This window comes from Saccopteryx bilineata, chromosome 2 (assembly GCF_036850765.1).
Source record: "Saccopteryx bilineata isolate mSacBil1 chromosome 2, mSacBil1_pri_phased_curated, whole genome shotgun sequence".
In the NCBI taxonomy this organism is placed as follows: domain Eukaryota; kingdom Metazoa; phylum Chordata; class Mammalia; order Chiroptera; family Emballonuridae; genus Saccopteryx; species Saccopteryx bilineata.
The window spans coordinates 8,068,553-8,079,875 of NC_089491.1; the positions used below are offsets into that span (position 1 = coordinate 8,068,553).

Genomic DNA, 11,323 nt, shown 5'->3' on the forward strand with positions numbered 1-11,323 from the left:
GTACACGTGATGACGATACTTCTGGCCCCACCCTATTCCTCTCTTTACTACCTATTCTTCTTTCAAACTGGCACTGAGATGCCATCTCCTCCAGGAAGCTTTCCATCTTCCAGTAAGGATACCCTTAACCCAGCCCACATGGTCAGGGAAAGTTCCTAGAAACGTAAACCCCACACTGAACTGAAGGACAGTTAGGAGCCAGGAGATGAGGGGAGGTGACCCAGGCAGAGGAAACAGCAGAAGCAAGGGAGAAAGTGGCACCGAGGCCTGGCAGAACCCTGGCTGGGCTGCAGCACCCCAGCCAGGCTGTGTGCCCCTGACTGTGGCTCCCGCTCTTCCTCTTTCCCTGTCATTAGACCACTGGTAACTACTCCTTCAAGATCTTTCCGAAGAACTATGTGTCTGGCTTCAGGCTCCCAGATACACCCCAAGGCCTGCTGGAGGAGGCCCGAAGGCTCAATGCCAGCGTGGTAGCATCCTTCGTGGAGCTCCCTCTGGCCAGTGCCATCTCTCTTCGGACGAGCGGCTGTGGTGAGCACCCGTCTCCCTTTCCTTGCCCTCCTGCCTTCCTTTGCCCTCTCCGTGGATCAGTTGCCACAGTGTGGTGACATCCCTGCATGGCCGTGTGAGTGTGGCAGGTTGCATCAGCCTGTGGGAGCCCCATTTTCCTCCTCTGCAACATGGGGGCAGTGAGAGCAGCTAGCTGTTGATGCTCTTAGTGCCTGGTGCACAGCGAGCTCTCAGTGACCTGGCCCTCCTCTGCTACCCCACAGGCAGTGGGCTGCAGACCTCACCCATGCCCGTCCAGACCACCCCTCCCAAGGAGATCTGCAATGAGGAGCTGCTCATGTCCCTGATCCAGCCGAAGTGCTTCAATGACATGACTCTGGTACTCAAGAAAAATCTCATCTCGGTAAAGGAACCCCTGCCCCTCCGGGCTGGCACCATGGGCAACTAGTCCCTCCTCTAGCCTAAGAATCTTGGGGTCCTAACCCTGGCAGGGGAACAAATCACATCCTTCTGCAAGCTTTGGTTTTCCCACTTGTAAAATGGGGCTGAAAATGACAACTACCATGTGGTGAGAATTAAATGAGGTCTGACACGTTGAGCCAGATGTGTTCCACAATAAGTGCTCAATAAATAGCAACTAGGTAGTTGTCATTATTATTATTTTTTTTTATTTTTTATTTTTGTATTTTTCTTTTTTTTTTTTAAGATTTTATTTATTCATTTTAGAGAAGGGGGGAGAGAGGGGGGAGGAGCAGGAAGCATCAACTCCCATATATGCCTTGACTGGGCAAGCCCAGGGTTTCGAACCGGCGACCTCAGCGTTCCAGGTCGACGCTTTATCCACTGAGCCACCACAGGTCAGGCTTTTTTTTTTTTTTTTTGTATTTTTCTGAAGCTGGAAACGGGGAGGCAGTCAGACAGACTCCCGCATGCACCGGACCAGGATCCACTCGGCACGCCCACCAGGGGGCGCTGCTCTGCTGAAACCAGAGCCATTCTAGTGCCTGAGGCAGAGGCCACAGAGCCATCCTCAGCACCCGGGCAAACTTGGCTCCAATGGAGCCCTGGCTGCGGGAGGGGAAGAGAGAGACAGAGAGGAAGGAGAGGGGGAGGGGTGGAGAAGCAGATGGGCGCTTCTCCTGTGTGCCTTGGCCGGGAATCGAACCCGGGACCCCTGCACGCCAGGCCGATGCTCTACCACTGAGCCAACCGGCCAGGGCTAGTTGTCATTATTAATCCTAAATGCAGGCTGAGTTGGGTAGTCACTTAGAATTACCTACACAATATGATTTCTGCTTGAAGAACAAGGGTATTTATTATAAAAATTCATGCTTTTATAAAACCGTGGAAAAATTAGCCTAACCGGTGGTGGCGCAGTGGATAGAGCATCAACCCTGAGGTCCCAGGATCAAAACCCCAAGGTTGCCGGCTGGAGCCCAGGCTCATCTAGCTGGAACGCAGGCTTGCCAACTTGAGCACAGGGTCACCGGCTTCAGCGTGGGATCATAGATATGACCCCATGGTTGCTGGCTTGAGCCCAAAGGTTGCTGGATTGACCACAAAGGTCACTGGCTTGAGCAAGGGGTCACTGGCTCTGCTTGAGGCCCCTTTCTCTCCCCCACCCCCATCAAGGCACAAATGAGAAGCAATCAGTGAACAACTAAAGTGACGCAACTACAAGTTGATGCTTCTTGGCTCTATCCCTTCCTGCCTCTCTCTCTTTCTCTGTCTCTCCCTCTTGCTCTCTCTCACTCCCTCTAGCAAAAAAAAAAAAAAAAAAAAAAAAAAACAAAAAACTAAAACAAAACCCAAAAAACTGTAGAAAAATTAGAAAAGAAGAAAATCTCAATCTCTCCATCTAAAGACAATGGCTACCAATATTTTGTTTTGTTTCCTTCTAGAATATTTCCTCTGTGTGTTTCTTATATGGGGAGTCATATAGGATGTATTTGTTTGTCTCCAGCTATATTCACTTAGTGTATTTTTAGAACTTTGACATAGGTACTTAATATGTTTAATGAGCACATATTACTCCATCATACTGACAGGCCATAATTATCTCTCCCTCCCTTCTTAGACATTTAGCTTGTTTCTAATTCTGTAATATAATAAACATGCAGAAAATGTCATTGTGCATGACACTTTTTTTGTGTGTGTGTGTGACAGAGACAGATAGGAAGGGAAAGAGATAAGAGGTTTCAGCTCATAGTTGCAGCACCTTAGTTGTTCATTGATTGCCTCTCATATGTGCCTTGACCCACGGGTTCAAGCTGAGCCAGTGAGCCCTTGCTCAAGCCAGCAACCTTGGGCTTCAAGCCAGAGACCTTTGAGCTCAAGCCAGTGACCATGGGGTCATGTTTATGATCCCAAGCTCAAGCTGGTGACCCCAAAATCAAGCCGGCAACTTCAGGGTTTTGAACCTGGGACTTCAGCATCCCTGGTCAACACTCTATCTACTGTACCAGTGGTCAGGCAGAAACTTTTATTTTTAAAGAATATTACTACAGGCCCTGGCCAGTTGGCTCAGTGGTAGAGCATCGGCCTGGCGTGCAGAAGTCCCGGGTTCGATTCCCAGCCAGGGCACACAGGAGAAGCACCCATCTGCTTCTCCACCCCTCCCCCTCTCCTTCCTCTCTGTCTCTCTCTTCCCCTCCCGCAGCCGCAGCCAAGGCTCCATTGGAGCAAAGATGGCCCGGGCGCTGGGGATGGCTCCTTGGCCGCTGCCCCAGGTGCTGGAGTGGCTCTGGTCGGGGCAGAGCGTCGCCCCGGAGGGGCAGAGCGCCCCCTGGTGGGCGGAGCGCCGCCCCTGGTGGGCGTGCCGGGTGGATCCCGGTCGGGCGCATGCGGGAATCTGTCTGACTGTCTCTCCCCGTTTCTAGTTTCAGAAAAATACAAAAAAAAAAAAAAAAGAACATTACTACAATTTTGTTTGACCTCTGTCAGAATTACTCAGTTTTATTTACTTACTTACTTACTTACTTATTTATTTATTTCAGAGTCAGAGAGAGGGACAGATAGGGACAGACAGACAGGAACGGAGAGAGATGAGAAGCATCAATCATCAGTTTTTTGTTGTGACACCTTAGTTGTTCATTGATTGCCCTCTTATATGTGCCTTGACTGTGGACCTTCAGCAGACCGAGTAACCCCTTGCTCAAGCCTGAGACCTTGGTGTCTCGAACCTGGGTCCTTCCACATCCCAGTCCGACGCTCTATCCACTGCACCACCGCCTGGTCAGGCCAGAAACTTTTTAAAATATGATGTTATTTCCTTAGAATAGATTTTCAGCCTGACCAGGCGGTGGTGCAGTGGATAGAGTGTCGGACTGGGATGCGGAAGGACCTAGGTTCAAGACCCAGAGGTTGCCAGCCTGAGCGTGGGCTCATCTGGTTTGAGCAAAGCCCACCAGCTTGGATCCAGGGTCGCTGGCTCGAGCAAGGGGTTACTTGGTCTGCTGTAGCCCCCAGTCAAGGCACATATGAGAAAGCAATCAATGAACAACTAAGGTGTCGCAATGCGCAACAAAAAACTAATGATTGATGCTTCTCATCTCTCCGTTCCTGCCTGTCTATCCTCACTTTGTCTCTCGCTCTGTCTCTGTAAAAAAAAAAAAAAAAAATGAGTTAAACTTGCTGGAAGTTTTGATACATGTTGGCAACTCACTTTCTAAAAGATGATTCCAATTTTTACTGCTGATTTATGAGAATGCTGTTACCTCCACCCCAGTTCTGTTATTTTTGTTTTAAAAAAACCCTTTGCCAATGTGAGAGGCGGAACATGGCATTCCATTCTTGTTTTATTTATACTTCTTTGCCCAGTAGTGAGTGTGGGCATGGCTCCCTATGACTGATAATTACCTTTATTATTGTGGCTTGGTATTTTTCATGATTTTTTAAAGCTTTTCATATAGATTAAAAAAAAAACTTTGTCCTTCATTCTTATTGAAATAATTTCTCCCAGTTTGTTATAGTTCTTTAAATTTTGGCTACAGTGGTTTTTAACTTTTTGGATATTGGAACACATTGGGCCATTCTAGCTTCCCACCTTTCCTTTTACGATCTCTTCTGGCCTTTCTGAAGCAAGGAGTCTGCTGCTAGAACCGTAACAAATCATCCAGGCTCTCGGGGTTATTAGAACATTTAACTCTGTTGTTAAGTCTGTGTGGGAGTGGGGTATAGGGGCCCGTGTGAAGCTCCATCTCTCTGCTGCCTGTCTCCCCCTCCCCCACAGCCTGCAGCTGGCCCAGCAGATGTCTGGGGGCGGCGGTGCAGTGTCCAGCAATGCTGGCATTACTGTTGACCCGTCCCAAGGGGCCTGGATGAGTACACTGCCATCCATCAATCTTTGGAACACATTACATTGCACTGAAAAGAATGTGCTAGATCTATAAATACAGACACAGAAAGATATATATGATTTATTGTTTAGTAAGAAAACTAAGATACAACATGGACAGTATAATACTATTTGATAAAAAAAATCTACACATTTTCTGAGTATATATGGCTGTATAGAATTAAAAACATACAGAAAAGGGCCCTGGCCGGTTGGCTCAGTGGTAGAGCATCGACCTGGTGTGCAGGAGTCCCAGGTTCGATTCCTGGCCAGGGCACACAGGAGAAGCGCCCATCTGCTTCTCCACCCCTCCCCCTCTCCTTCCTCTCTGTCTCTCTCTTCCCCTCCCACAGCCAAGGCTCCATTGGAGCAAAGTTGGCCCCGGGCACTGAGTATGGCTCTGTGGCCTCTGCCTCAGGAGCTGGAATGGCTCTGATTGTGGCAGAGCCACGCCCCAGATGGGCAGAGCATCGCCCCCTGGTGGGCATGCTGGGTGGATCCCGGTTGGGCGCATGCGGGAGTCTGTCTACCACCTCGTTTCCAACTTCAGGAGAAAAAAAAACCATACAGAAAAGGGTCTGAACAGGTTCCCCCTTCCCCCCAAACACAGGGCATGCAGCCTCTCATCGATTTATGAAGTGTGGTCAGTGTGCTTGAATTCTAGGCCCACTGTTACTGGGGCTTCCCCCAGTGTAGAGCCATTTTTATGAGGTGGGCTGCTGTCTTCTAAGGTGGCCCTGGGCAGCTGGGAGCAGCAGCTGTCAGGGACGGCATTTTGGAGGAGTGGGTGTGAGTTAGCTGAACTCAGGTGGGACCTCCAACAGCCCACTCACCTCTAAGACTCTAAGATGCTTTGATCGTAAGAGTGTGACTGAGAAATTCCAAGATTTGATTTTTCTAAAACAGGAGATTACAAACTAGGACCCACTGCGTCTTTTTGTTAATAAAGTTTTATTGACACACGGCCACACTCACATTTACATATTGTCTATGTCTGCTTTCAGGCTATGAAGGCAAAGTTAGGGAATTACAACAGAGACCACATGATCTGCAAAGCCTAACATAGCATTTACTGTCTGGCCCTTTAAAGAAAGTTTGCTGGCCACAGGTTTAGGAGTCTCTGGTTCTGAGACTGGATTATGCTGGTGGGGTCTACATGCCCCCGGGGCTGGGAGCGGTAGCTATATGTAGCACTCCAATGAATTTTTAAATTTTAATAGTATCGTGTTTATTTGAATATATATTAGAAGAAAAACAGTAAGCAGTAAATCGAACTCATTATGTCACACGTTTTATTGCTTAAGACAAGGTTAAGTACAAAAGTGACTCAAGTTCAGGAAAAGTATTGTCTTAAAAGGTGTAGACGAAATCGAACAAAAATGGAGAAGGGAGCAGAATGGCTGTGAGCCCTGGGTTATGATCAGTGGTTGGTGCTGGGGTGTGATGCACAGGCCCAGGAAGCCTGGTGCCTTCTGACGGCGTCCCCCCAACCCTGGCCTAGCCTCTGAGGTGCACCGTCACGAGCCTGACCTTCCGGGATGCCACCTGCCAGGCCGAGGACAGAGATGACCAGTTTGTCTTACGCAGCACTTACTCCAGCTGTGGCATGGAAATGACAGGAAGTGTGGTCAGTAATGAGGTAAGAGCTGGGGCAGCAGAGGTGACAGAGCCGGCCTGGCTAGTGTCCCTTCAGATCGAGGTGCCTCCTCCATCTTGCAGGCTCCGGGACTTTGGGGAGGGTGGGGAGTGGTGCTCAGCAGGATGGCAAGATTAGGATAGCCATGGTTGGCTCTGTCTCTTCATCTATAAAAAAAGGATGTATTGGGTGGGATACCCTCTGGGGCTGTTTCTGGCTCTTACCAGCTCCTTGGCTCTGTTCCTGTAGGTGGTCGTCAGCCTCCTGTCCAGCCCATCACCGCAGAGGGTGAGATGAATGGACACCGTTGTAGTGCATCTGGTCCAGGGTCCTGGGGCCCCTTGCTGGCCTGGGAGGGAGCAGCCTTAGAAACCTCGGGCCCTGATCCTGGCCTGCCATGTGTCTCTAGTCGCTCAGCCTCCCCCTCTGTACTGTTTAGGGTTATGTCCCCAGCCTCTCAGGTCAGCAGGTTCTAGCAAACATGGGCTGTGTGGCCTTGAGCAAACCACTTATGCTTCCTGGGCCCCAAGGTCACGTCTGTGAGCAGTGGCATAAGAAAGGATCCCCCATGGGGCTGCTTATGAGCAGTCACTGAGATGCCATGGGGAAAGCCTTCCCACAGGCCTGGCGCAGAGCTCTTGATAAGTATTAGTTTGGTATTTTTTTTAAAGGTGAGGATGAGGGTCAGGCAACTCCTCTGGACCAATAAGCCTGCTCGTACTCCCACCCCTCACCTACCTGGCCGGGCGCCTCCCAGACTGACTGGGTCTTCCCCCATCTCCCACAGAAAAAAGTGCAGTGCATCAACGTGGAGAGCCTCTCCTTCCTGCTGGAACTCTACCTCACCCCGCAGTTCCTCCAGGCCTCCAACACCATTGAGCTGGGCCAACAGGGCTTTGTGCAGGTATGGACTTGACCTCCGAGGACTGCCAGCTCCTGAGATTTCTCAGAACCGTTCTTCCCACCATTAGCACAGAAAAGAGGAGAATTTAACTCTTCAAATGAAGGAGTAAGCCAGCATGGTGCATGGTGGAGGGGAGATACAGGGAAAGCAGAGCTCAGAGAGCCTCATTGGAATGTCACTTCCTCCTCCAGGGGAGGAGGCCCACGACTGTCCTCCCATCAGGGCCCAGGGGCAGGAACTCTGGAATGAATCTAGCTTCTTTCACAAGAGCAGGCGGGGTGGGGGGTTAGAGTAACTGCCTACGCCTCGTCCCCCTTGCCTACTCATGCAGGTGAGCGTGTCCCCATCGGTCCCCGAGCTCATGCTCAAACTGGACAGCTGCCAGCTGGATTTGGGGCCCGAAGCAGACACTGTGGAACTCATCCAGAGCCAGGCAGCCAAGGGAAGCTGTGTGAGCCTGCTGTCCCCAAGCCCTCATGGTGACATGCGCTTCAGCTTCCTCCTCCGTGGCTACATGGTGCCCACACCCAAGGCTGGCACCCTTAGCTGCACTGTAGCCCTGCGTCTCAGGACTTCATTCACGGTGAGTGTGGCCTGGGCCAGGCCTAATGTCAAGGGCTTTTGGCTCTGGGGTTTCAGGAAGGACCCAGGAAACGAGATCAGCTGGTGAGGGGCAGAGCCACAGTCAAGTGCGTGGCTTCTGGGTACCAGGGGTACTCTTTCTGCCACCCTACAGCCTCTGATGGCTTTGCTGTGTCTTGGACATTGGTAGGATATGTAGCTGCAACCATCTGTCCGTCCATCCATCCATCCATCCATCCACCCATCCTTCCATCCATCCATCCACCCATCCTTCCATCCATCCACCCATCCATCCATCCATCCATCCGTCCATCCACCCGTCCTTCCACCCGTCCATCCATCCATCCATCCATCCATCCATCCATCCATCCATCCATCCTTCCACCCGTCCATCCATCCATCCATCCATCCATCCATCCATCCATCCATCCATCCTTCCACCCGTCCATCCATCCATCCATCCATCCATCCATCCATCCATCCATCCATCCTTCCACCCGTCCATCCATCCATCCATCCATCCATCCATCTATCCATCCATCCATCCATCCACCTACCCACCCACCCACCACCTATTCACCATCCAACTTAATCATTCATCCATTGTCCTTCTACCATCCCAGTCGTCCATCCATCTGCCCATGAAGTATGATCACCGTGTACTCTCAGGGAAGAGGGTTCAGCCAGAGGGACAGCTTTCTGATTTTCTGCTTTACTGGTCATAGCGCTTCACCATCCAGTGGCTCTCCACTCTCAGGCACTCGACCCCGGGCGCACCTGTCACCTCCAGGCACTTGCACACAGAAGGGTCTCTGGTTGTATGAACCCAGAGAAGCCTCTGGGGCTAGTGCAGGGCAGGCCCTCTCCCTCCAGCCACAGTGAGCCCAAGCCTCTGGGCCAACCTGGCTCATCTTTCCAAGTCATTCACAAGGGTAACGGATCAGGGTGAGCACTCCCACAATCCTCATGGGAGCCGGAGGCCTCCAGGGACTCCCAGGAAACATTCCAGTGGCGGCCAAGGATTACCCCCTCAACACCTCCTCAGAGCATGGCTCCCCAGGACTTGCTCGAGGGCTCCCCGCTGGAAAAGAGCGGGGCAGGATCAAAGCCAAAGCCCTAGGGTGACTATGTCTGGGTCACAGAGCCAGGGAGCAAAGCTGAAAGCTTCCTCTCCAGGGCGGTGCCCACACCACTCCCTCTTCCTCCCCCAGGATGTCCACAGGACTGTCTCCATGAGCCTGAACATCGTCAGCCCTGGTATGACTGGTGAGCTCTGCAGGGTCCCAGTGGCTGAGAGAAGAGGCGGGCATGACAGATGGCCCAGAGGGGTGGGGGCTAGGCTTGCAGCAGGTAGGGCCGGAGAGAGAGCAGCCCCGGGAGGCGAGCAGGACAGGAGCTCCCCAGCGGCCTGGAACAGCACCCACAGTGGCGTCTTTCAGACGGGGAGCCTTCGCTCGTGACCACCCTGTGGGACAGGTTCCAGGCCTCCGGCGCGTCTCGATCCCCATGGTTGCTCACTGACACTGACCCCAGTGGGGGGATGGGACCTCCAGAACCAGGTCTGGATGGGAGGGAAGGCACCTGGGAAGGGTGCTGGCCTCCCCTTAAGGCCCCCAGTGTAGAGGGTGCTCCTTCAGCCCAACACCCTCCAACCTCTTAGTTCTCTCTGGGTCCAGACCCCCAGCAGGCAGAAGCATCACTGACACTGGAGGCAGAGGTAGGGGGTCTCCCCCCTCCTTGTCCCCAATCCAGACCAGGATGGAGCTCCCACTCCCAGCTTACGACCAGGAGACAAGGGCTAATAACCCCAGTGCATGGAGAGGAACTAGGCCCAAAGGGCTACCTGGCTCACAGTCATACACGAGTCAGGAGTGTGGAAGGGTTAGGGTTAGAAAACCCAAGAGCAGAGCTAAAGGGCCCTCAGAGGTGCTCTGCCTGTCCCTACCGTGGTAGAGGGCTCAGGGGGGGTCACACAGTGAGGGACAGGCTCTGGACCCCCAGGCCCTACTCTCCGTCGGCCTTGGGAGGCAGAGGCATGGCCCAAAAGGCCTGGCTCAGCCCTCTCAGGAGATGATTGTAGCAATCACATGGGTGTGATGAACCCATTTACTGGATGAGACGAGGTCAGATGTCAGAACCTCACACCAAAACCTGTGCTCCTTGCCAGCGCAGAAGGAGGGAGCCAGGGCAGGGGCCAGGGAGGAGGCAGCAGCGCTGACCGCAGCTGTCCCCTCCTTGGTTGCACAGGCAAAACTCTTGTCCTGCCCGCTGTGCTGGGCATCACCTTCGGCGCCTTCCTCATCGGGGCCCTGCTCACCGCCGCGCTCTGGGGCATCTACTCGCACACACGTGAGTATCCCAGGCCCCCACCATGAGTGCTCAGGACCCCTCTATCACCGCCTGGGGGAGCCCTGCGAAGCCTCTGGGGGAGTGGGGAGCCCTGGCCGGGGCCCTGACCTCCGCCCCTGCTCCCAGGTCCCCCCAGAAAGCGGGAGCCCGTGGTGGCGGTGGCTGCCCCGGCCTCCTCAGAGAGCAGTAGCACCAACCACAGCATCGGGAGCACCCAGAGCACCCCCTGCTCCACCAGCAGCATGGCGTAGTGCCTGGCCCGGAGCCCTGGGGGCCGCCCAGCCGGCCAGTGCCCAGCAGGAGAGACTGAGCAGCCGCCAGCTGGGAACCACTGGTCATGAACTCACCCCAGGACCCCAGCCCTTCCACTCGACCAAGGATGCATCGTGCCCTCTGCCTCTTTCTCAGAGGCCGGCTGCCAGCGGGGGCACCAGCTTGGAACACCTTGGGGTCACCCCACCCCACCCTGCAGAACCTTCTAATTCAGTGGACCTGGAGTATGTCTGCCCAAGACCACAGAGAGACAGAGCATTGCCCTGTATGTCCACGTTGTTGTAGAAACCCGCGTCCCTGTTATTTTAACCCGGATCCAGCCCTCGATGACCTGGGCTGGGCAGGAGGTGAGGACTCAAAACAAATCCTGCCCAGCCCACCCAGGCCCAAAGTGCCTCCTCCACGACCCGCCCAGAACCATCAGGACTTGCTCTCAGCACAACTCTGGGATGGGGGAACAACACTGAAGCCCAGGAACGCCCAACCTGGGCACGGGGGAGCCCAGCTCCTTCCTACAACTGTCACATGGAGAGCCCCTCCCTCCCGGCCTATTGGGAAAGCAGCAGATAGGAGTGGCCAGGCTGCTTGACCTGGGCCCGCCCCTATATACTCACCACCAATAAACCTGCCCTGAAACCAGTGCTAGGCTGGGCTGGGAGAAGGGAAGGGCTGGGGGCAGGGTGACAACTCTGGGTTCAAATCCTGGACCTGGCACTTATTGTCTGTGTGACTG

The 11,323-nt window shown here is 53.3% G+C and overlaps 1 protein-coding gene across 2 annotated transcripts in view; it reads left to right on the forward strand.

Annotated features, from left to right (window-relative positions):
* Window positions 1–11,229, forward strand: part of ENG (endoglin) — a 35,391-nt gene extending 24,162 nt beyond the window's left edge. The window contains exons 7-15 of one of the 2 annotated variants that reach the window (XM_066256118.1): window positions 357–531; window positions 774–913; window positions 6,348–6,485; window positions 6,732–6,770; window positions 7,270–7,386; window positions 7,718–7,969; window positions 9,180–9,234; window positions 10,216–10,317; window positions 10,444–11,229. In XM_066256118.1, the coding sequence (XP_066112215.1) occupies window positions 357–531; window positions 774–913; window positions 6,348–6,485; window positions 6,732–6,770; window positions 7,270–7,386; window positions 7,718–7,969; window positions 9,180–9,234; window positions 10,216–10,317; window positions 10,444–10,568 (1,143 nt within the window). In that variant the 3' untranslated portion in view covers window positions 10,569–11,229. The remainder of the gene's footprint in view (window positions 1–356; window positions 532–773; window positions 914–6,347; window positions 6,486–6,731; window positions 6,771–7,269; window positions 7,387–7,717; window positions 7,970–9,179; window positions 9,235–10,215; window positions 10,318–10,443) is intronic. The other variant, XM_066256119.1, reaches the window with a different exon arrangement.
* Window positions 11,230–11,323: the final 94 nt, after the last annotated feature.